Source organism: Balaenoptera borealis, assembly GCF_965194805.1.
Source record: "Balaenoptera borealis genome assembly, chromosome: 11".
Classification (NCBI taxonomy): Eukaryota; Metazoa; Chordata; class Mammalia; order Artiodactyla; family Balaenopteridae; genus Balaenoptera; species Balaenoptera borealis.
This window is the reverse complement of record NC_138868.1, coordinates 87,005,831-87,031,555: the sequence shown is the minus strand read 5'-3', so window position 1 is coordinate 87,031,555 and position 25,725 is coordinate 87,005,831. Positions and strand designations below refer to the sequence as shown.

At 45.9% G+C, this 25,725-nt stretch overlaps 1 protein-coding gene across 28 annotated transcripts in view; it reads left to right on the top strand.

Moving 5' to 3' along the window:
* Nucleotides 1–25,725, top strand: part of LOC309606410 (neural cell adhesion molecule 1) — a 309,239-nt gene that overhangs the window by 226,830 nt on the left and 56,684 nt on the right. For all 28 annotated transcript variants that reach the window (XM_082343462.1, XM_082343453.1, XM_082343460.1 and 25 more), the window contains exons 2-7: nucleotides 17,380–17,454; nucleotides 19,130–19,348; nucleotides 20,398–20,541; nucleotides 20,914–21,051; nucleotides 22,144–22,261; nucleotides 22,689–22,855. In XM_082343462.1, coding sequence (XP_082199588.1) covers nucleotides 17,380–17,454; nucleotides 19,130–19,348; nucleotides 20,398–20,541; nucleotides 20,914–21,051; nucleotides 22,144–22,261; nucleotides 22,689–22,855 — 861 coding nt within the window. The remainder of the gene's footprint in view (nucleotides 1–17,379; nucleotides 17,455–19,129; nucleotides 19,349–20,397; nucleotides 20,542–20,913; nucleotides 21,052–22,143; nucleotides 22,262–22,688; nucleotides 22,856–25,725) is intronic.

The following is a 25,725-nucleotide window of genomic DNA, read 5'->3' as shown; positions in this document are numbered from 1 at the left end:
CCCCCATCAGGCTGCTCTGAGGCTGCTTTTCTGGGCTCACACACGGCGTAATTAACAGCTGCCAGGCGCTTGCGTTTTCTGCCTTGCATTATGGTTATCAGTGGTGATGACGACTACCATTGGTAGATTGCCTGCTGTGTACTATGCGCTTCACGGGGCATTTTGCTTGTCTTCCCCACCACTGCATGGTGCAGATAGACCCACCATCTCTGTCTCACCAAACAGGGGGAACCAGGAAGGACTGGGGTGGGAGCAGAGGCAGCAGGGGTGGAGTTTGGAGGAGGGACATGTTCCAAGCTCAGTGGGTGGCAGCCTTGCATTCTGGGTGGTCTGATTGGCTAGGACCAGAACTTTAGCCAGAGTCCAGGGCGCCACCTCGGGAGGGGGCTGGCAAGAGGGCAGCACCTCGTCAGTACTCCAGGACCCCAGGCTTAAGGAGGCAGCACTGGCCTCCCTGGTGGGACTGGGGCTTCTGATGGGTCGCCAGGATCCGTGAGGGTTGGCTCAGGAGTCAGGTGAGCCTCTGCCTGCAGGTTGAAGCTCCCCACCCCACCTGGCAGGACTGGGACAAGCCAACCTTGGCAGGAAGATGGGGAAACCCCTTGATGAACTGCCAACTTGGCCCCAGTCATAGGACCATAGGGTGGAATGGACCTTAAAAATCAGTTAGTACAACCTCTTCCTTTCCAAATGAATAAACCTAGACCTGGCAAAATAAAATGACTTACCTCAAATCCTGGAGGTGTTTTAGGGGCAAGGCTAAACGAAATCCTGGTTTTCTGGTTCCTTTTCACCTGCTTTTCCCACTTTGCCACCCTCTGCCTCTTCTTTTATCCTGATCTTACAGCTGAGGCACCAATGCCACAGCACAAATGAGGCGATTAGAACCAGAATCCACATCTCCTGCTGAGTGGCCACAGGGATTCTCTTCCCACTGGCCTCACTTTTAGGGACTGATCCAGGCATTTCCATTGAAAACATTTTTAAAATACATTTTTTTAAGCAAGTAGTTTAAGAAACAATATTCACCTCGGGAAATAAAACATAAATGAAAGGAGGGTTGCTGTCAGGCAGTGGAGAGCATTTATTGGAACCTGCTGGGTATAAAACTAAGTACAAGACACTTTGAAATTGCAGAAAAGACCTGCCCTCGCTCTAGGTAGCTTACCGTCTACTGTTTGGTGTGTTTCTTTTATTCCCCTTTTTCCTCTAATTGGAGTCATCTCTTAAATATTGTTTTCAATTTCTAATTTTAAGACCAAGAAACTTACAGCTACGAATTATTTAACCAGCCAGAAGTTGAGTGTTGGAGGCTTACCTGTTCTTATGTGCACTGGCCACTTGGAAAGCAAATGAGGTCCCCATGTGGTGCTCCAGGTGTCCCTTTGGGTCCCTCAGTATCCTCAGGAGAGTGAGCAGTGGTGACAGACTCTTCTGGGTAGTTTGAATTTCTCTGGATAGTTTAAGAAAGAGGAGACATAAGGGTTAATAGGAAAATGTATGTGTACGTTTTCTTCTATATTTCCTGCATGTGGGAGTATTTTGTAGGGAGTATGTAAGCCATAGAGATCCACATTGAAAGGGCAGAAAGATCTATAACTTGGGTGGAAAAGGCATCTGCATTTGTGCAGTGGTTATGAATTTCCACATTCATGGAAGAGTTAATGAATCACCAGATGTCTTTTTCTTTTAAAGTGAGGCCTGTGCTGTAGGGAAGAGGAAAAATATCAGTGAGCAAGCGTAGTGATATTAAGAATAAATAATCATCTTTTACATACAAGAAGAGCATTCATCCTTGGGACTCTGCAGCTTTGAAAGCAAGACGAATTCAGCTAGGAATTGTTTGAAACAATTGGAAGTTTTCTTTTATCAGGTTCAGCAGGGGATTGAGAGCCTGCTAAATGGTCCTGTAGAGGTTTAAAATTCATCAATATCACACAATGAAGGTAAGAGGCAGGTAGTTCCTTATACCATGGACCAGGATGCTTTCTGCCGGATAGGGCCGGGTATACTTTTTAACTGCCCTTTTGAAGCTACTATAGAAGTAATTCATCTTGTTTTATGACTTAGAGCCAATTCAAAATTTCTAAAGACTGTTTTTGTTTCAGAACCCTGAAGTCTCATTTTAGGAAGATAGTGTCTGATGCTTCATGCCTGCCCCCCTCACCTCTCTTTTCTCTTACAGTTAACAAAGATCTGCCCTGAGCTTTCAGAATAGATTTCTCACACCACATCCACTTAGTGACCAGCACATTCATCTGCGGGGGCAGAGCTATAGACATGGCTTATACAGGGAACAATTCAGGCTGACCTGCTTAGCAAAGCAAGAGCAAGATTGCTCAATTGATCACGGACACTGATTGAGACCTTCCATTTGTAGCATCAGGTTGTCATCCTGGGCTAGATGAACCAAGGATGTCAAACTCTATGTTAAGGACAGTGGTACCCAGTTGTAATTTCCTGTCCTTTATTATTATATCCATTTTGATTGCAAGGCATATCTGCTCTTAGAAAAACGTGATGTTTACTTGTATATTGGTTTTGAGCATAGGGTTATACTTGCTAAAGTACTAATGTGACAAACTTGAAAAGACATGCATGAAATAGGAGTTTCTGCAGAGCTGTGTCACATTGCTTAATGTGATAAATGGCCAAGTAGCAGGGCAACATAAGAATGGTTATAAAAATCAAAAACTTCAGGCAGGGCCTTGAAGAGTTTAGGTGGTTTCAGTATTGTTTGCAATTCATCAGTTATGCCAGGTAGATTATTGACTAGGCCAGAGAATCTTCACTTGGCTACATATCAAAATCATCTGAAGAGCATTTTAAAATTAGAATCACAAGGCCCCACTGCAGGTACGGAATCAGTATCTTTAGGGGTGCAGTAAGGAAAGCTATTTTTCACAAACGTCCAGGTGATTCTTAAGCAGGTAACCTGACACTATTCCAGGGCCTGAACTCCTGCATCCCATGCATTTCAGAACCATTAGACTCATGTGAACCTCAGAAAAGAATAATCAAAAAAGATCTTCAGTTAATTCAGCACATCACTTAAGGCATACTATGTGCTGAGCACTAAGGATGCAAAGGCTCAGTCCTTACGGAGTTCAGTCATCTAAACAGGTGCTGCTACATTATAACACAGTGAGGCTGTGACGGAGGTGCAAGCTCATTGCTGTGGAGACAGGGAGGAGGGACTGACTTCACACCTCTACACCTCCAGATCCCTTCTGTTATGGTTTCCATGGCCTTAGAGGATCCTGGGGCCAGATTTTAACAGTTAAGACCAGGATAGCCCTGGATCAGCCCTCCCGTGGTCCTGGTTGATTTTCCCTGGAAGAAAATCCAGCAGTGTCACTTTCTGCAGAGTGTAAGGGAATATCGTGCACTCCGTGCAGTCTGGTTTGTGCCAGTCCTCTGTGCCCATAGTTGGGGTCTCCCGGAAGGTCCCAGCATGGCCTCCAAGTCCAGAGCACACAGCAGGAGGGTCGGGGCTGCTCACACAGGGCATGGTTGTGAAGCTTATGTCACAGTTGGTGGTTTCTGGAAGGTTGTGAGAAGCAGAAGAATCAGCATGTAGGGTGGCTGCTTCCTGAGGCTCTTTCGAGGCCTTTGTTACACTGCACTAATATGTCATCCAGTTAGTTCCATCTCTTTTCTCTCCCCTGAAGGCACTTTCCTTCTCGACTGCAGTTCTCAGCTCTTTTCTTTGACCCATTCTCACCTTTGAGGCTCTGCCTCTGGCACCTGGCCTCTAAGGGAGTTCCCCATCTCTGAGCTGTATAGCAAGGCCTTTCGCTAAGAGGCAGGAATAAGTCAGACTCCGGCAGATTTTGCTGTGGGGAAACTGGACCCAGTACCCTTGATTTCAGGTCTTGGTCTCTGGGTCATTCTCTCTTGGGATGTTACAAAAGTCTTGGTCTAAGACAAAGGCCAACCCGAGACTTGAGCCCATTTTTGTCACTTAATAGCCTCGCCCCAAGGGTTCACTGAAAAAGGATGATGTAGAGGTCAAGAAGTCTTTGATGTGGTAGGTTTTGTTTTTGTTTTTGTTTTCAGCTTTAAAAGCTACCTAGAAGTTTGGGGAAAATCTTAGGTGTTACCATCGCCTCGCCTTACGTAGGAAGCAGGCATATAAGTCACAGTTCAGTGGCTTTTGAGACTGACATTGTGCAGACTGGGAATCTTGGTGTGTGTGTGTTGGTAATATCTTGTAGACTATTCAAATTGTGTCATCTTGCCTGAACGGACTCAGTGAGAAATGCTTCATGAAATGTAAATCTATGTGTAGACCCCATAACAGAAAAGAGGAAGAGGGAGTAATCGCTTATACCTCCAGAGAGCAGGATGAAATTCAGACACGGATTCTTCATCCCCAAGGGAGTTTAGGGAGTTCTACTGGGACTGAGCGCTCTTTTTGCTCTAGCCATTTATTCTGGCGATTCTGTCCCTTTAGGAGACTTGGTTGTCAGGTTGTTACTGTTTAATAGCTTTCTTATAAGATACTGCCACCTTTAAAGGCCAAATAGTGATGCTGACAGCTATGACTTGTTTATAGAAATAAAGGCCTTGTTACAAAATAAGGTATAATGCAAACATGAGGGCTATATATCCATATGTATCTGTGCTTTTCCTGTTTGGCCAAAGTTTGTTGCTGTTGTTGGGTGTGTAGGATTTCTGTCTGTCTGTCTCTCTGATGGAAATATTCAGAAGGCCAACCCTGAGAGTTGGGGGTGGGATGGGAAGAGAGGTGATGGGAGGGGAATAAAGGCAGGGACTCCATTACACAAAAGATAGGCCTGTTGGGGAGATCCCAGTGCATGTGAAATGAGTGACCCATTCTGTCACGATCCACGGTGCTAAGAGATCTGCTGAGTTACCCCCAGGATGCCATAGTCATCCTGACAGCAGACAGATGCACTGTTGCTTCTAAGACAGCCACAGTTACAGCCTTGTCTGTCTGCACCGTTAAAGCCCTGCAGCATGGAGTTTGTTTGGGGAGTTTCTGGTGGGGATGTAAGAAAACTAAAAGTTGGGCTTCCCTGGTGGTGCAGTGGTTGAGAATCTGCCTGCCAATGCAGGGGACACGGGTTTGAGTCCTGGTCTGGGAAGATCCCACATGCCGCGGAGCAACTGGGCCCGTGAGCCACAACTACTGAGCCTGCGCGTCTGGAGCCTGTGCTCCGCAACAAGAGAGGCCGCGATAGTGAGAGGCCCGCGCACCGCGATGAAGAGTGGCCCCCGCTTGCCGCAACTAGAGAAAGCCCTCGCACAGAAACGAAGACCCAACATAGCCAAAAATTAAAAAAAAAAAAAAATCTACAAGTCTTTACAATTTCAACTTGCTTATATTTAAAAAAGAAAAGAAAAGAAAAGAAAACTAAAAATTACACGCAACACAAAGCAGCATCATCATGTGTGAGCTCTGCCAATTTAAATATGTTCAGATCGCCACTAGTCTTAGGGCTCCTCGGTATTGTAGCTGTCAGTCCAGTTTGGAGTAGAAACGAGTGCTTCCACTCCCAAGTTTAGCCACTGATGAGGCTGACTGTGAATTCAGTGGTCAGTGCCCTGAGTTTAAGGAATCCAGTTTTACCTGGTCACTGTGACTTGACATCATCTTGAAAGTTCAAAAGTTAGTTCCCAAGGGGAATTTGCTGTCCAGGAAGACAATGCGAGGCAGGAGTGTGAGTGTGTGTGTGTGTGTGTGAGTGTGTGTGCACATTTTCTCCCCCGTGTCCTGCCCAAGTCCCTTAGTTAGACTTGGTGCTGGAACCAGCAGGCAGGATCACAGTGGACACTAAATCCCCATTGCCAGGAAAGGGGTTTGGTCTCCCTAAGTTGAGAGGAAGTTTCCCATAAACCTCCCCTAAAGAGAATTTGTCTCTTGGCAGGTTTTGCCTTTTTATTTAGATACGGATTCAGGAATAATGGTTTAGTTACTTGGTTTTAAAGTTGCTCATAGAACTAGAGTTTGTCACCTTGAAGGGGAAGTTAAGAAACATTGCCTTTGTGAAATCCTTCCAAGAAGATTCTGCCACCATCAGATGAGATGGGTTTGTTTCTCATGGGTGAGCATCATATGTGCCTCTGACCTTTGAATTGGCTCCTTGGGATCCCACTCATTTTAGTCCTTGAACATCAAAGCCCATTACGACTTGGTGCCATAGGGGGGACTCTCTTTAATCTTTCTGTCTTTGATTTCTTAGGCTGGGATTCAAAGGCTCTCCTGCCTATTGGATAAAGCAAAGTGAGTTTGTCAAGGACAGTTGGGTTTGGATTGGGCGAGGGAAGGAGTCTAAGTGAATAATGAAAGAAGTTAGTGATGGTTGCTCAAATAAAAACCCTACTACAAAAACAAAACCCAAACAAAAAAACTGTAAGGGATATATCATAAGGATCTCACTCCATATTGAGTGTTTATGACTTATTGGCAGTTCTTTAGGGTTGTAGCATTATTATGGGCAAGAAAGGAGTGTAGTTAGCACACATGGAAGGTCTCAGCTACGAAGATGAGTGGGAATGTTATGTGTTTGGTTGTTTTTTTTCCCAAACTCCCTATGCCTACCCAGCAGACCATTTTCCCAGCCCTCCCAACAAACTCTGTCCACATCATTGATTCATTATAAGTTGGAAAGACTGATAGCAATGTAGAGTTGCTGGCTGTTAGTAGGCATACACATCAGAAGGTAGAAGTACCAAGAATGAAAATGTCGTGTCAATCACCAGCCTGGGGCTGGGAGAATCCTGGGGGGCTCTTCTGGGTCCCTGAAATCACACTGTGTGAAGACAGAAGGAGGCCACAAATGTAGCCAAAGGACTTTTAACTGAAAATCAGAAAGCAATGTTCTGTAATTGGATGGCTGGATGGATCCTAAGGTTGGCAGATGTAGTACCACAGACTTAGAACCAGGATGTACTTCAGAGGTGCCAGGACCACCACACGGCCACCGTCTGCCGCTGCCCCTTCTCCTCCCCACCACCCCACCTGGGCTGGGGCTGCTCTCACTTCTAAGTTCCTGATAAGCCATAGTGACAGATATGGCATTTCAGCTCTTACCCTGATTAATGGTGCCAGCGACAGCTTTCTTATTTGTTCTCTAATTCAAGAAAGTAATACAATTATTTCCCAGATAATGGATATACTATTTGTAAAATTACTATTAAGTGGCTGAGTTTTCTTCTGTTCTATCTCCTTCAAAATTTTGTGTAATATGGTTCTATGTATTAATCAACAGGTCAGGTACTGTCTGATGAGGGGTGACAGTGGCCAAAGGAGTAGGGAATGGACTGTCTATCCTGCAGAAGAGATTGTGACCTCTAATAAGAATCTCTTTACCATGGTGCTCTCCAGATGGCCTCTTAAGGAGAGTGAGTGCTTTGAGAAAACACTGGCCGAGGAGCTGCATTAATAACCCAGTTCAGATGCACACCCTGCAGAGGAGCGAAGAGCCAGTCACAACTTGTGTTGGCAAAGAATAATTCTAACACTCACATTTTAATAAGGCATGATACGGCTTATCCAGAATCCAAATTGGGGGATCAGGAGTGACCCATAGACGGGAAAGTCCCACTCACAGCCTCTGCCTGACCCCTGTTGGTGACCACCACTGATACTGAGCTCTGGTGGCTGCCAGTAGGCATCAAAGCCAGACCCGTTGGTGGCGAGCAGAGGGGCTAGAAGGATTCAGTTCAGGGACAAAGGCAGCGCTGCAACAGGGAGAGGCGTGTGGCCTGGCGGGCTCAGAATTCAAGCAACCTGTTTCCAGCCCCTGTTCAGAATCAGTACATCCCTGAGTACATAGTGTTCTTCTCTACTAATGTACTTGTCTCCCGGTTCATCCAGCACACAAGCAACCCCTTTTTCATGAAAGTTGACTTTTATTGAAACCAACTTTAAGTAATACATACTTAAGATCAAGGGCCATGGAGCTGGATCTGCCTGGGGTTCAAGTCTCGGCTCTACCTCTTACTAGCTTTGTGACCTTGGGCCATTAGTTAACCTTTCAGTTCTTAAGTTTCTTCATCTGTCAAATAGGATCATAACAGTACCTATCTCATAGGGTTGTTATGAGGATTACGTGAACTCAGTGAAGTGCTTAGTACAGGGACTGGCACAAAATAATCACTCTATATATAAACAATATATCTTGGTTTGAGAGTGTGATTTTTTTCACTTGACAGAAACCAAATTTAACAATTCTTTGCACTGGTTGTTTAAGAGATTATAAGCTTTTGTATCTTCAATAGCCCAGATGTGCTTAAAGCTATGATCACATAAGACATTTTTGAAAGACACGGGCAGGATTTGAAATTCTCTGGATGAAGTTGCATGCCAGCATTCTCTAAATTTCTATTTTCTGGGTGTAAAGAATATAACATCTGCAAACAACAGCTGGACAAATATTGGAAGATATAATTCCAGCTTCTTGCCATGTTGGCAAAAGCTGTTGGGAGGGAGAGAAACCATCCTCCTTGTATCAGTACCTTTTTATAGACGGAAGAAGAGAAGTTGGATGAGTCATTTTGTCAAGGCAAGCTTTCAGAAGAGCAGACCTAAGGAAACATTGTCAGGGGCATCCTGGCAGCTATCAAATCGCACACAGCTGTTTACTAAGAAGGCCTGGGTTATCGGGGCAGGTTGATAGATTTTACGTTGTTTATCTAGAGAAGCTTAGCTGGGTTCCAAACATCTATTTGCATCTATCCTTCCCCTACGTTTCAGTAATTCAACTGCAGGCAAAGTGCTGGCTGGCAGTCATTCTGCCAGGAAAAGGGAAACAGCAGGAAGGACAGCCTGAAAAGGAAGCAGGGGCGACTTGCCTGGTGGCACAGTGGTTAAGAATCCGCCTGCCAATGCAGGGGACACGGGTTCAAGCCCTGGTCCGGGAAGATCCCACATCCCGCGGAGCAACTAAGCCCGTGCGCCACAACTACTGAGCCTGCGCTCTAGAGCCTGCGAGCCACAACTACTGAAGCCCGCGCACCTAGAGCCCGTGCTCCGCAACAAGAGAAGCCACTGCAATGAGAAGCCCACGCACCACAATGAAGAGTAACCCCCACTCACCACAACTAGAGAAAGCCTGTGCGCAGCAACGAAGACCCAACGCAGACAAAAATAAATAAATTTATTTAAAGAAAAATTATGAAAAGGAAGCAGGGAACCAGAGCTTCTGTTATAAAGTGGGCTGGTGTTGGCGGCACCAGATATTTTAATGGGCTTCGGACAGGAAGGTAGACCACCAGCTGCTTGTCCAGCTTTCCTACCTGCACGTAATAGAACCAGTCTCTCCAAGTGATGACTCTTGCTTTTTGGGGACAGAGGTGAGACCAGGGCAAACCAGGCAAGAGGAAAGAGTTGGCAAAATAGCTACTGGGAACACACAAAGCAAATGAGACACAGAAGCAAGAAGAGGCCTCAAGTCAGCAGTCAGCACCTGGGCCCAACCTCGTGACTCCTGAACTTTGCTGCAGGGACCCTAGACTTCTGCTCCTGTGTTTCCCATCTGTGAAATGAAGGGGTTGGAGATTATATGTCAGGTTCCCCCAGCTCGAACCTTCTCTGTTACTAAATGTTAGCTCTAAAACCCTGGCTGTGAATCAATCCAACAGAGTAGAAGACAGAAATCAGGGTATAACTAGTCCACATTTGCCGCCTCTTGGTACACACTCATGCCCTCAGCTGGGTGCTCCCCAGGGTGGAGGCTGTGGAACATTCCTGCCTTCACCCCTTGTGGACTATAGGAGACAGTACGAATGCCCACTCAGAAAGGATTTCACTCCTGGCCTGGAATCTGGCCCTTCTGAGGCTCTATAGGACTCCTTCTGACTTTATTGCTGCTTTGGGAAAAAAAATTCAGTAAATTCTTCAATGCGTCTCCTTCCTTTATGATCCTCTATAAAAACAAGCAAACCAACCGGCTCCTTTCATCAGAGTTCGGCTGGCTTCTCTCCTGTGTCTGATCTGGGGGTGTGGTGTGGAATTTGTTTGGGTCGTGCTCCTGATTAATATCCCTTGAGTCATTTCTTCTGACTCCCTATTAAAGATGCTCTAGAATGCTCCTAGTAGGAACTGTGTACTTTCTTGGGGGTGGGGGTTAGCTGTGGGAGTGGCAGCCTGGGGGAGAGCGTGAATCTATCACATCTGAGCAGATTAAACCACCGCGTAGATCTTCTTGCCCTATAACCAGAAGCACGAGGACACTGTGTGACATTAGTCAAGTTTTCTAGCTTCTAAGTAGTTCGTGGGGATAACAACCATGGTTTGAAACCACTGATTTAGTTCTATAAAACTAAACCATCCGATCAGAACTAATGAAATGTTAATTTGACCCAGGGAACTCAGGAGGCCAAGAGAGCTGAAGCCATTATCTGCCTTGGCTCTGTGTTCTGATATGAAGCCAGCCCTATGGAACAGGGCCAGAACCCAGTTATTCCTGATTCCCAGCAGCTCATATAATTTATTATGCTAAGAAATAGAGCCTCCTGCTTCTAGAAAGTTGGTTTCTGTTGTTTGGCTACCAGAATTTCATAGGATAGTTTATTTGGGGTAACAGGATATCAGATTAACCATCTAGGCCTCAGTTGTGTAGTGATGCTCAATACTTTTTCTTCCTTAGTGTAATATTATAATATCAACTATTTTATCATATTGCATAGAAAGCTGAAGAATTCTGAAGCCATATTCACCTTCTGCGTACCTCCCCCCATCACTCTGGAAGAGTCCTGAGATTTGAGGAAGTTAAAGAGAATTTTCACCAGGAATTGTCATTGCATCAGTTTTGTAATGAAACATTGTCCAGTTTTGATGGCTTTATTAAAATGATAGGCTTTGGAAACCTGCTTGGTATATGAACTAAGTGAGTTTGGTTTAGAAGAGTTTGTATCTTATCTACAGCTTCTCTGTATGATTTGTCTTCATACAGAAGCTCTGGTTTCTCCATTCAAAAGGCATAAACCATGTACCCACCACCACCACCAAGAGCCAGCTTCCCTTCCTTCTCCAGTCTTGAGTTCTGCTCTCGCAAGTCTGCTGGTGCTAGTGTTGTCAACCAGGGAAGACCACAGCTTTCTTGAGGGCTACCTTCACTCTCTAGGCTGGCTGATATACTGGGAGAAGCCAGGGGCCCAGGGTCCTGTGAGGACTACACACAGAGGGTTTCCCAAGGGTTTGGTCATAACTTATCTCAGTTGGCTTAGAAACCCTAGCTAGATTATTTCTGGGTGTTTAGGTTTAAATGGGAATTACATAGGATTCCCAGCATTTACATAGATGGGGCCCTAACTAGGCTGACCAAGAGACTGGCAGCCCTGAGTATGACTCTTAGATGATTTTGGTTGCTGCTATGAACCAGCTTTAAACAAGAAGGATGCTTCCAGTGGCAATCAGAATATGGTCTGCTATTATGATGCCATTATACAGAACCAGAAGCCAAAATCTCTAAGCATATATGTTATAGTTCCTTTAAAGTGACATATAACTTTTGGGTTAATATTTGAAAGTAAAACAGTCCACCTCATTTTCTCCTACCCAGCTGCTGTCAACAGTAGCTCAAGCCAGAATTGTGAGACTCACATGTCAAGAATGGGTGAGACTCCTTTGTCATCCTTAATTGTTTATTCATTTTTCTCTCCCAAAATGAGAAAAGTTACCTATGTCCAGCTGCTTCTTGCAACAGTAGCAATCTGACAAGTTGAATTATTCTATCCATACACACACACACACAAACACACACACTTTTATCTATGCTTTCAGTGGATGTTCCCATACATACATGTAGATAAACACACACACACACCCCTTAATAGATTTTAGACAGTTGAATCCAGTAGTCTACAAGAGATTCCTGCTATCTCATTCTCATTACAAGCATTATTGGGGATTTTGTTTGTTTAGGGGGTGTGTGTGTATTTGTGTGTGTGTGTGTGAGTTTAAAGTACTATCATGTATGTGCTATCACTTAAAAGACAACCAGCACAGCCTGACCTTGTGTTGGGAACTTTACATACATTACTTCTCTAAATCATCTCAACAGCTCTGCGAGATTGATTATGTCCATTTACAAACGTGGAATCACAGGTCCTGAAACTCTCCTGAGAACTCAGAGTTACTACGTATCTGAGCTGGAATTTGGATCCAGGCCTCTCTGACTCTAGATCCTGACTTCTTAACCATGAGACAGTCCAACCACAGGACCTCAGTTTTATTATCATCCCCATTTTACAGATGAGAGAATTGAGGTGAAGTGACTTGGGTAGAGTGCCTACGTTATTGTTTTTTTGGCTTTGAATTCAGTCATCTTTTATACCAATAAAATTCTGACAGGCAAGTTAAATATCTTCAAGTAATGTAGAGAGTGGAATCGGTCCACCTGACCAACACATGGATCATTCAGGAAGTTTACTTTATTTAAAACCATAAAGGGAAACATAGCTTCTCTCAAAAATAGTAACCAAAATAATTTCCTTGGGAAGGGTTGTTGATAGAGGCTTATTAATAATAATAATACACAAGTATAAAATGTGTATTATGTGCCAGAGACTATTCTACATGTATTAATTCATTTAATCTTTCCAACAGCCCTATGATAAGGGTTCTGTTTTTCCCCGTTTTACAGATTAGGAAAAAGGCATAACTTGGCCAAGATTACACTTGGCTAGGAAGTGGTAGAGCTGAGGGTTGGCCCAGAGTCCATGGCCTTCCCCACTCTACAGGACTGCCATTTGAGTCTCAGTTTTACATTCATTGCGTTTCTTTGGTTTATCAGTGAAATTGCCCTTTATCTTCCCTCGAGTACTTTGCTAACAATGAGGGCAGACTGTCTAGGCAAGCGGGGGTGCCTCGGTTATCACGCTCCTGGTTCCAGCATCTGGATTTCCCACAGAACCGTCAAATGAAAGACACTTTAGTATACTTTGAAAAATAAAAAATAAGTCTCCATTAAAGTGGTTAAGTATAGTGATATTTAAGGCTCATTTCTAGAACAATAGCCGACAAAATAAATGTAGAACTAGACTTTGATGCCTTTTTCAAAACTTCTTAGCCGTTATTAAATAGGTTTTGGAAAATCTCTTTATCTGATGCATAGTCATTGATCCGATTAATCCTCTGTCGTTCACACATCTCTTAAATTGGTGACCAGAACATGGTCGGCAGGTGCACCTACCTTGGCCCTGGGTCTGCTGCATCTCCGCAGTCTGTCTTCCTCAGGAACCAGTGTCTTTATAACCATTTAACAAGAAGGTACTGTCAATTAGCCATGGGAGAGACCTGGGCTCACTTTCTGCTTTCAGCTCCTACTTCCTCAAGCACATAAGAATCTGAAAAGAACAGTAAAATTAAACTGCTGCAAGAAGTTCCTGACTCAGATGAAATCTATGAGTTCCTTTTTGAAATCAGAAGAATTTTTTTCTGTTGCTTTGATTTGGTAAGATCCCACCTCTTCTGATAAGTGCCTTAGCACCTTTAGAACTGAAATTTTAATTCCTTTTTCTCAGCAACTGAGACTTCACAGCTTGCTTCTGCTAGGGAGTTGGGAATCACAAAATTTCTACCTCAACCTGAAGCTGTTTGCTAAACAAGTTGGCATATCTTTCAGAACAAGGCATTACTTTTTAAAAAATACATTTAAGTAGAAAACACATTTTGAAACATATACATCTCTCACGGGGTTATTTTACTTTTTCAATGAGACATGGAGAAGGGACTCATTCCATTCTCAAGAGAAGCTTTTTCTGTCTGTTCACAAGGGATATAACAGTGTGGGAGAAATGGCTGGGGCTTTGATGCATTTGACCTGGCTTTGAATCTTGACCCCACTGTTACCATTACTTAGGGCTCTGAGCCTTCACTTCCCCATCTGTAAAATGGGAATTATAATGCTATGGTTATCTGTGAACAGAGGCCAGTTATAATTAACCAGAGTAGAAATGATGGCAGCAACTTGATAATAAGATGTTTGTACACTCTGCTCTTTCTAGCCCATAATTTAGAAAGAGAGCAAATGGTAACTAATAGGTAATAACAATAATAAGCCCATTAGGAGGCCAAGAAAAGATTAGTGGTAGTTATGGATTGCAGGGGGAAGAGCTGGAGCCTTAAAATTAGATGACTTTTAATCTTGACTTTACTACTTATTAGCTGAGTTGCCCTGGGCAAGTTATTTCATTTCCCTGAGCTTTGATTCCCTCTTTTGTAGAATGGGGACTATAGTATCAGCCTTTTTATACCCCAGAATTGTCGTGAGCCTCAGGTGAAGTAACAAAGTGTGCTTTGTAAACCAGAAAGTGTGAACTGGCTGCCAGAGGCCTTGGGGATGAGTCCTTAGGGGAGGACACTGAAAGCCTGCCCTTGGGTCCCAGCCAGGTCCAACTACCTGTGTTTATAAGCGTGTGTCTTTGGATGTATCTAAGATGACACACTGTGTTTCTGCAGAGAATGTTTCTGCAAAGCAAGAAATGAGATACTTTTTCTGGGAGAAGTGTTTTTCATAGTTGCTCTAAAGGGTCTGAGGTAGGCCTGGTGAGGAAATTTCAGTTATATTTGCAACTGGAGAAAGGTGAAAGTCGAGGCAGGAATTTTTATTGGGAGCAGTGAGAGGACTAATACAGTAATAAAGGAAAAGGCCACAAGAAGTGAAGGGAAAGAGTTTGGGGTTTGGAGCAGGATTTCCACTTACCGTTATTAAACCTAATAATTCAAGGTTTTGCATTTGGGGAAGAATAATCAGCCATTGTGCTTCGGTGGAAAACGTCCAAGCGTTGACTTTTCAGAGAGTCTGGGGTTCCTCTGACCTGGCTTTGACTGGCGTCTAGAAGGAGAAATCACTATCTTTTCCATGTGTGCAAAAGGTCAGGCATCTAAATGGATATCTCTTCTTTAAAAAATCTCTGTGATGATAAATGTGTTCATGGGATCTGGTGAAGCTGGGAGTTCCTTTGTAATTCTTATTTCTCACTTCTCTCCTTGGTCCAAAGATAGGCCACATTTGAGTATGGAAACTTTTCAGCCTTGCCGTGTTCTCCTCCCTCTTGAGAGTCATGTTCTGTTTGAAAAGAGCTGAAAAAAATGAAGTCTGTTTTTTCACTTGGGATAAGAAAATCCTTCTCAAAGCAGTAAGGGCTCTGTGAGAGTCACAGGATCCATATGTTGAAGCTGGCTGCTAATACACAGCATATGGGCCAGTGAACTTTCCAGGCAGAAATATGTCTCTAATTCTCTAAAGAATGCCCCGGTAAACTCCAGAAAGGACCATTACTTAGGTGACAGATGGCATCGGCGCAGCTTCTGGGCTTCATAGGCCGGTTGTTCCATGGAATGGGAGCCACAGACAGGGACGCAAAGGTCCTGGTTGGCCTTAAGATGGATGACACTGGCCTGTAGCCCTCGCTATAGGGCCCCGTGCTCCCCCAAATACTGTGGGCTTGCTCTGTTCTCTTAGGGGATGTGCATCTGAAGGTTGTTCCTCAGGTTGGCAGGATTATTTGTTAAACTGAGTGGAAACATTTTGTCCCCTACTCACAGAGACGGCCTTACGTAATGGAAAGAACACTTACCTGGGAACCAGGTGGCCTGGGCTCTGGGGCCACCCTGGTCCTCACTAGATGTGACCTTAGGGAAGTCACTTTACCTCTCTTTTCTGATCTGGAAAATCAGGAGGCAGGACATGGTGATGGTTGGGACCCCTTCCGCTCCCTCAGGTTAGAACTCAGTGGCCCTGACTCCATCCAGAAGAGAGTGATGGGAGAAACCTGCCACCGCCGGGCACTTCTGCCCCCCCGGGTGCCGTGGCCCCGGCATTATATTCCATTGCAGCTCTGTGCACTACGGGTGAAATTCAGGAAAGGTAGGGGAAGACATTTCACTGCTCTCAGGAAGAATTCCACCCTCGGCCCCAAATGAGTCATCAGCAGCAAACTGACCGAGGGAGAGACAGGCTGCCCTGCAGTTACTATACTACTTCTTCTGAACCAGCATTTGGAAGTCTCTGGACTCCCACTTCGTATTCTCACAGTGGAGCCCTCAGGATCCTCTCCCAGCCTGTTCCCGATTCCTCACCATGACCCTCACTCCTCCCCTGTTCCGTTCCTGCCCCACCGAACCATCCCTTTCTCTGCAGCCTCTGCTGGGTTTTTCCGTGGGCTGCTTTGTCTGTAGGACAGTTAGGAAGGTTGCGCCCCTGATAGCTGAGTTGCCCCCATGCTCCCCCTTCCCCGCCCAAGCAGGCCCTTTGATCCCTCTGTTCCATTGAGCACAACCATGGTTGCTTCTTCATCAAATGAGTGCAGACTGAGACCCACAGCAGCTCTGCAAGGCTATCACCATGGCAACGAACATTCCCTCCGTTCTACTGTGAAGAGAAAATGGCTGTTAGAAGGAATGGCTAGCTGAGTCTCTATTACTCGGTCTATTTTGTCCAGGCCCCTCCTTCATACCGGCTTTGAGAAGCTACACGCATTGAACCAAATGTCCCTTAGCCTTTAGCTTGCAGATTTACTTCACCTAAGAGGAGGAAAGGCAGAAGGAAGTTGAATCCCAATGAATAACAGCATTTTTCCTACCCTAAGAGTATATTTTCATGAGGAACAGTTATCTGCTCTAAGCAGATCAGTGAGGAACTCCATGAATACAGGAATCTGTGAGATCCGGTGCAATGTATTTTGTCTTATGGGTGGAGTGGAGCATATAGATATTGCAATATTGCAGTGCAGTAGCCAAGAGATTCAGGGGGCCGCAGGGCACAGACTCCAGCATGTCAGAAGAGTTGACTGACTACTCGGGGTGACGATGTTTGATTGCTGTCTCCTCTTCTGCAAAGAGGTGTATTGGCCCTAGAGTTGTGAGGTAAGGTGAGTGTTTGCTGGGCCTCCCCTGCTTCAGAATCAGTTTGGATCTTCACGTTGAATCCTTCCCCGTAGTGGTCAAGCTCCGTGGTGTGGGGAGGTGGCAGGAAGCCCTGTGCAGGGTTGTGGAGCGGCAGGCTTCCCTCTTAACAGAGCTGTGGGGATGCTGCAGGTTGATGACCCACATGGAACTGGCTGGGCTGCTGTTTCCGTGCATCCCAGACGTGCTGCTGTTTGGAGCAGGACTTTAAGCCTTCTCAAGGGGTCAGAAACGTTTAGCAAAGAGGTCACCCCCAGATCTTCCAGGGGACCCTGCACGGTCTGATAGAGGATATTCCCATTCCACAGGGAATGGCCTGGACCCCGTCCACTCCTGGCCTCGGCATGAGGAACTCTGGTGACAAGTTCTCAAAACCCAAACAACTTCCTGTCTTCACTCTTTCTTGATGTGAGCGGGGAGACTGTTTTTGAATCAAAGCTCTGGTTTCTGTCTCAGAAATCCAAACGTGTGTTTAAAGTGGACATTGTCTTTTTCAGTTTCTCTGCAGGTGGATATTGTTCCCAGCCAAGGGGAAATCAGCGTCGGAGAGTCCAAATTCTTCCTATGCCAAGGCAAGTGCCCGTGTCACACTGCATTTCAGGAAACCCACCCCTCAGAGCAGAGCCAGCGGCTGTGTCTGCCCGGCGGATCTCAGTGTGCCTGGAATCTCGGGTCACCCTGTGGCAGGCTCTCAGGGTGACCAGAGAGCCAGGGGAGTGCTCAGACCCCCTTCCTTCCCTTACCAAGGCTGCCCCAGGACAGCGAAATATGCTGTGTGGACTTCTGCTTCGTGATGGAGGAGGTCTAGGGATTTTCTTAGGAAAGTCAGCACAGCCCCCAGACCCCCTGCGCTGTGTACATCCAGAGTCCCATGAATGACACTGGAGAGCAGGGCTGGTGCAGAAAGAATGCTTCAGTGGGTCAGTGTATGGATTATTAGAATCCCCCAGAGCAGGAAAATCCAAGAAGGCCTAAAAAGTGCCTGAAAGAAAACTGAGTACCAGTACCTCTTTTTGCTGTGAGGACAGGTGCCCTGGGTTTCCCAGCTCTCTAGTGGATTCCAATATTCTGTCCCATTGCCCCAACGAGAGATCAGAATTTGTCAGACCTGGTGTCCTTGTCTTTTGTTTAGAAAATATGCCCCTGTTTCCACAGCTCAGCTAATTATCCATAAATGTCCTGCAGAGGAAAGGCTTCATATGAGGCTTTGGAGTCTCTGTATGTGAGATGCCTGGGATTTGGAACATGAAAGGACCAGGAAAGAGCTGAGCTAGGTGTAAACTGACATTGAGCAAGCCGCTTTCGGCAGGGAGGGGCCTTGAAATGCTGTCATGATTTGCACCAGATGAGGCGGCTGGTGGCCGCTGGATGTGTTCCTTCCAGCTTTGCCTTCACTACAGCAATTGAAATGATCTGAACATGCAGCCGTGGAGCCCATAGCACATCTTGCAAATAGCCATATTTATTGAAAACATGATGGGCCCTGAAAGGAAGGCTGCTTCATTTCCATACTAAGCATCTTTGCAGGGCGGGGGATGTGGGCTGGGGAAGGGTGCTGTGCAGAGAGGCAGGGCAAAGCCATGTCTGGGGGTCCCAGAGCCCTTGTTCCAGCTCAGTGTCTGGACAGCTCAGCAGCCGTATCCCAAGGTGCCTGGGGAAAGGATGCAGAGGCGATGCTGGCTACCTTCTTTGCAGCATTTAGGCAGATGCATCTGCCTCTCTGAGGCGGGAGCGCTGAAATGACAGTCATGCCAGTTTGTGCAGGCAGATGCTGGAATGAAAGTGGTTGGAGTCTACACTCCAAAACTAGCCAGAGTCTCATCTTCTACTTCAGAGACCGTAATCTAAGCCCTGGAAAATAAGCTGATGAGTTGGCTCAGACCAGCTAGCCTTGAGCTCAGATCCCAGCTATACTGAATCCCTTTGCCCCCCATTCTGTGAGGTTATAAGCGCCTAGCTTAGTGCCTGGCACACAGTGGGTCCCCAATAAGTATCTCTTCTCTTCTCTCACTAGGGATGGGACCACTGTGAGAAATACCAGCACCAGTGTTTGTTGAGTTCTTTCCATATACTGTTATGGACATAACAATTAAACACAGAAACCTCCAACATGAATGGTCATCCCCCCCTTGTCATCAAGCCTGATGAGCTCTTGCTCAGTAGCTCTTACTGAGTACCCACTGTCACCCTGGAGGGGTCGTTGTCTTTTCAGCATCAGTGGTTTGAAAATAATCTCTTCCTCTTTAGTGGCAGGAGATGCCAAAGATAAAGACATCTCCTGGTTCTCCCCCAATGGAGAAAAGCTCACCCCGAACCAGCAGCAGATCTCGGTGGTGCGGAACGATGACTCTTCTTCCACCCTCACCATCTACAATGCCAACATCGATGATGCCGGCATTTACAAGTGCGTGGTCACTGCAGAGGATGGCACCGAGTCAGAGGCCACGGTCAATGTGAAGATCTTCCGTAAGATCCTCCTCCTCCTCCTCCTTCTGTGTTCCCTGTCCTCTCCTTTGTCTAGGAAGGCACATGGGTAGCAAAGAGAGTGGGATGGAGTAGAGGACCCACTGAGGGCTTGACAGGGCCCCTTTCCTCCTTTTCCCTAAGTCTTTTCTGCATCAAGCTAAGAGCTCCAGTATATTTTTAAATGATCCTCGGCCAACTCCGAACTCACAACTGTGTTCATGCTGGTCACAGGTACCTCCCACTGGCGTCCATTCTCTAAATTGAAATTACACCATTCCCAGAGGACTAGGATGGGTTCCCCTCTCCCTTCCCCAAGTGTTGACTGACTGTTGTACACTTCAGTTTATCCCCTCTTATTTCACTTTTTCCTGCTGGTAATGGAGTACAAAGGCTCGGTGGGGTGCGTGGGGTTATTATCTGAACACTCTGTGCCACTCAGAGCGGGTAGTTCCCATTGCCACTGAAACCAGTCTGGAGGTGGCATCTCATTACGTTGTTATCATGCATCTGTCCTGTTGGCCAGGGTAATGATGGGTGACAGCCAATGGAACAGTATTGATTGTCACAGTATTTATTGCCATAAGCCTGCTTTTCTTCTGTCTTGTTCTTCAAAATTCTTTCTGCTGTAGACAGGCTGGGGATGGGATGCCAGACAGAGTGGGAGACAGAGGAAGGACTGGTGGCTCCTACTATTAGTTGTAGAATAAATGTTCTACCAGTTCATTTTACCTGTGCACTGTGTTTCATTGGCTCCATCCCACATGGCGAAGACCCTTGGTAAAGACAATCCTTTCCTTCTGTAGACCCTTTTCTGCACAACATGTGATAAATTTAGCACTTTGAATAGACACTAATTGCCAAACATGGGTGATATACTCCCCTCCTTGTGCCAGCTTCTCTGTCTGCATCTTTGGCCAAGTTATGGGTGGGACCCCCTTTGGTACCACTGTATATATGGACTCGAATCCAAGCAGTATGGTGCCAGTGAAAAGGGATCTTTGTGGGAGAACCAGCCGTTTTCCCTCACTCTCCTCTTGCTCCTTTTCCAGAGAAGCTCATGTTCAAGAACGCACCAACTCCACAGGAGTTCAGGGAGGGGGAAGATGCCGTGATTGTGTGTGATGTGGTCAGCTCCCTCCCCCCAACCATCATCTGGAAACACAAAGGCCGAGATGTCATCCTGAAAAAAGATGGTGAGACCTGGCAGCTGTCCTTTCCCCTGGGCCACGAAACCAGCTTCTGAGGCATTCTAGCCCAAACTCAGATTCCAGTGTCCCAGAACCCCATGTTGTTTCCAGGTCAAAGGTTGCATGTCTATAGCTTGTATGTTCAAGCACTTGACTTTCTCTCCAAGGAAAAAGACAGATTTCCAATAGACTTTTGCCCTTGGCTCTATGTTGGAGCCAGGGCCACATTTTCCTATTGCAGCTTAGAGCCTCTCCCCGCTCCCAGCCCCCGCCCCCCCATAAGCCTGAAGGCAGGCAAAAGGAAAGGCTCAGCCACCTGCCTGCAGATGCCAGTCCTCTGACTGATCCTTGGATGAACCTGCGCCTTGTCTCTTCTAGTCCGATTCATAGTCCTGGCCAACAACTACCTCCAGATCCGGGGTATCAAGAAAACAGATGAGGGCACTTACCGCTGTGAAGGCAGGATCCTGGCACGCGGGGAGATCAACTTCAAGGACATTCAGGTCATTGTGAATGGTGAGGAGATCTGTTCTGCTTTCTCCACCGCTACAACCTTGGCTCATCCACGGCAACTGAGTCCACTCTTACCCACAGCCCCCCCGCAACCTCTGCCTTGTCTTGTTAGTTAGTTAGTTTGTTTGTTTTTAAACACACTTGTCTTTGGGTCTCCCTCAACTGTGGGGACTTTTAGTGCAGTTCTGGAATGTCCTTCATTATCTTATAACACTAGAAGCTTGCCCCATGCTTACTGGTAAATTCTTATTCATCCTTCACTGTCCTTGAGGTTACTGTAATTGTTAAGTTAGTCCCCTGGTTCAGTCTTCAAAGAAAATATTATAATCAATTCAGGCCTCAGAACAGTCAGAATCATAGTCCATGGGCTTATTAATCTTAATTTTCAGTGTCAAATAAACACACCCATGGAATCGATCTGACATTTACAAGATGTTTACAGGAAATGTCAGTACTAAGAAATTAAGTAAGTCATGGTTAAATTGCTTTGGATATTGATATATATTTTTTGCCAAACTCTCCCCCTCTCGTTCCTTTGGTAAAAAATAGTTTGTGCACAGGGTTGTTTGTGACAGTCGCAGAGAAATGTCACTCTTTGGTGAGCTGGTGCATTTCAAATTGGTATTAACCATTTAATCACTAGGAGCAGGAGTTTTGAACTTTTTCCAACATCAAGAGCCCCCTTTTGAAAGTCAAGTTCCATCAATCATGGCAGTTGTAAGATTGGTATGCATTGATGAAGAAAATATATAATGATAAATAGCTACTGGAAATAGAATACCATTGTAAAATGAACAAAACATACTAATATAGCTTCTAAATCTATATTATTGAAAAGCAATATTATATAATGTTATATGTATAACAATACTATGTATTGTTGAAAAGTACTAATGTGCATTTGTGGATGAATTATTGATCCAGTTTACAGTAATTATTTAGTGCACACCTGAGTTTAGATCCCTTACAGTAACTGTGCAGCTGCCCAGGACTCTTGACTGTCTGACCTGGGGTCTCCCGGAAGTGCCTCTTCTCCAGGCCAGCGGGTCCTTCCAAGTTTTCCCTGCCACCCCTGACAGTCCTTCTTTCCTTCAGTGCCGCCCACCGTCCAGGCCAGACAGAGCATAGTGAATGCCACCGCCAACCTCGGCCAGTCCGTCACCCTGGTGTGCGATGCTGAAGGCTTCCCAGAACCCACCATGAGCTGGACAAAGTAAGAAACTGGCTCGTGCTTTTTAATCACCGACTAGTGGAGGAGGAGACCTTGCAGGCCCTGTCCTGTGTTGGCGTTTCAAGGGAACAGGGGTGGGCGGCTGGGGAGCATCAGCTCTGGGTGCAGAATGGATTCTTTTCTGTCAGGTCCTCTTGCCTTGCGTGTGCATTGGATTCCTTCATTTTCAGTTTGTGGGGCAGAACCAGAGGCTCTCTTTGGAATTTTGGGGGGCGCACTTTGCAGCCCTTGGGCGGAATCGGAGGTTTGGGTAGAGGAATCACGAGGAAGTACAATTTGGCGTCTTAACTTTCTGTGAAGATTCAGTCTTTCCCATGAGCTCGGTCCGCGTTTTATGGAAACTAATTAAAAATTAACCTCTTAGCTCTGTAGTCAAAATCACGGTCCTTTACATTTCTGTGCCCTGCAGGGACGGGGAGCAGATAGAGAATGAGGAGGATGAGAAGTACCTCTTCAGCGACGACAGCTCTGAGCTGACCATCAGGAAGGTGGACAAGAACGACGAGGCCGAGTACGTCTGCATCGCCGAGAACAAGGCCGGCGAGCAGGATGCGTCCATCCACCTCAAGGTCTTCGGTAAGGACAGTGGGGTCAAGGTCACCCCTCTGCCACAGTTCCGCTTACCCCACACAGTCCATCAGCAAGACCCTGCCCACTCTGCCTGGGAATCTACTGCACTTCTTGCCAGCTCCACCACATCAGCCCTAGTCCAAGCCGTGCATCGGTCCCGTTCAGTCCCGCCCACTCACAGTAGCCAGAATAACCTTAAGCACCACTCCTCTGTTTCAAATCCTCCAATGGCTTCCTATTGCAACCAGAATAAAATCAAGACTCCCTGCGGTCAACAGAGGCCAGATCTGAGCTAGCCCCTGGCTTCCTTCCTGACCTCGTCATGCCTCTGCTGTGCTCTACATTTAAAGCTCTCCAGCCCCAGAAGCCCTCTTCTTCTCCCTCAGACACACTAAGCTTGTTCTCTGTCTCAGGGCTGTTACACTAGATGCTTCTTCTGCTTGCAATATCATTTCCCCAGATCCCCTGTGAGCTGCCCTCGTGTCATCCCTCATCCAGATGTCAGTGCATCATTCAGATCACCTTCTCAGTGAATCCTTCCCTCCCTGCTCTGGCCAGTGCATCTCCCTTATCACCACCCCACCCATCTCTTCTTCAGTGCCCTTCTCTGTACCTAAACTCATCTCATTTACATACTGGTTTGGGGAATTATTTCTCCTGCCTCCACTCTTATACGTCACTTTATCTCTGGCATTCCAAACAGCGCCAGACCACGGAATAGGCCCTTGCTAAATATTAGTGACCAAGTGGCTGCCTCTGTCTCCATTTCTTCTTTCCCTGGCCTGTGTTAAGCAGGGTCATAAAAGTCATGAAAAGAACCTCCATATCTCTACTCACTTCGTCTCTATAAACTCAGTTAACGTCCATTCATTTAGAGCTGAAATGCACTTTGACCTGACTTTGACAAACAAATTTGTGGCAGAAAGATGTTTAACCTAGTGGCTCTCAGCTCTGTCTGCCCATCTTTTTTAAAAACACAGATAAGCGAGTCCACTGTAGGTGGTGCTGCCAGAGTACAGACACCGCAGGGGCAGCCCTGGCGCACGCAGCTCCCTGGTGGTTCCCGCACCTGCGCTTTGGGAACCTGCCTGGGACCCGCTTGTTTAGCCTGATCAGGAGAAATCATTGATGTTTGTAAACACAGACCTTTGAAAATCAAGCGTTTATGTGCAATTGGACCCACTATCCCAGATGAATCCCGTTTACTCATTAATGACAATTAATTAATGGGCTTAGAAACAGATTATCAGTTTGGTCCAAATTAACTGTACATACTTGAAAGTGAAGCTAAACTTCTTGGAAAATATTCTTGACAGTCTTTTCTCTGATTCTGACTTATCTACCCCAGTCGCTCTGATTTTAAGTTTTTCTAGATGAAAGACAGATGCATTTGTTAATGTATTCCTTAATTTTCACAAATATTTACTAAGTGCCCTTGTTGCTGGGCGAGGGGCTACAGAGATGAGTAAGATATGGTCTTTTGACCCTGAGAAGCACAAAAAGGGACATAAACAAATAAGCCTATAAATTATAATAGATGGTGTCAGTTAACAACATTTGAGTACCAGCTGTGGGCCCAGCCATTGCCCAGGTTACAAAGATGAATAACATGCACTCTGTTCTCATCAGTGGGTTCACAGGCTAACGGAGATAATCAGTGCTGAAATTTTTAATGACAACCCATTATAATGACTTCATAAGCAACATGCACAGTGTTTTATAAGAAATGATTTGATTTCTGGTCCTGTGTGACAGAAGTTAGAGAAGTGTTCGAAGATGATATGCTTTTCCCAAGTGGGAGTTTCCCAGATGCAGGAGAGGTGGACAAGCCTTTCAGGGCACGCCGCACAGGCATCGAGGCCGGAAGAGCCCATGTTGTGGTGAATGTGAACTTGTGAACGAGGACTATGTCTGCTCCACTCACAGGCGTACCCCCAGGGCCTAGAACATCACCTGGCATATAATAGACACCCGTGTTTGCATAAATGAGGGAATCATAATTAGTTTTATATGAATGAAGCATAATGTATGTGGCAGAGAGATGAACCTGGAAACATGTAATCACTTGTCTTTAGGAACTTCTTTTAGATATCAGCTCCATAAAGTAATAATAATAATACCCAACACAAAGTGAGCACATATAGTGTGCCTAGCACATTGCAGGTGAAGTACTATCCATAAATGACCTCTTTTAACCTCATCACAATCCTATGAAGTAGATTTAATTTTTATCCCCATATTGCAAGTGAGGAAATTGAGCACAGAGAGATTAGGTGTCCTACCCAAGGAGCCAGGACTCAAACCCAAGCTTTCACATCCATTCCCTGGGCTAGCAATGCTGGTCACTCCTCCATGAAACCCAGTTTAACACATATTACGTCTGAATTCCATATGGAATGACTAGTGGATTCTGCCTTTACCTCCATGGGTTACGTGGTTTCTCTACAGAAGTACACTCAGTTCTAACTTGGCTGGTCAAGAAGAGATCTTGGCTTCTGTTCCAGGCCTCTCTGGTGGCGATGGCTGCCCCAGGAAGGAGTGTGTAGTGTCAAGAGCCATGTGGGGCTGTGCTAAGGTGAAGAGGGTGGGTGAGTCCAGGGAAGGAGGCAGGGAAAGTAGGATGCAGGAACTGTGGGACGGTAGGACTTGTGTTTCCGCCCTCCTCCCTGGCCACAGATTCCCTCCTGCATCACACACACACTCTTCACACACACACACTCACACACTCTCTCTCTCTCTCTCTTTCACACACACACACACACACACACACACACACTCACACACACACACACACACACACACACACACACACACACTCCCTCTCTCTCTCTCACTCCACTACCACAGTTCTTTCCCAAGACTGCAGCTGGGAGAAT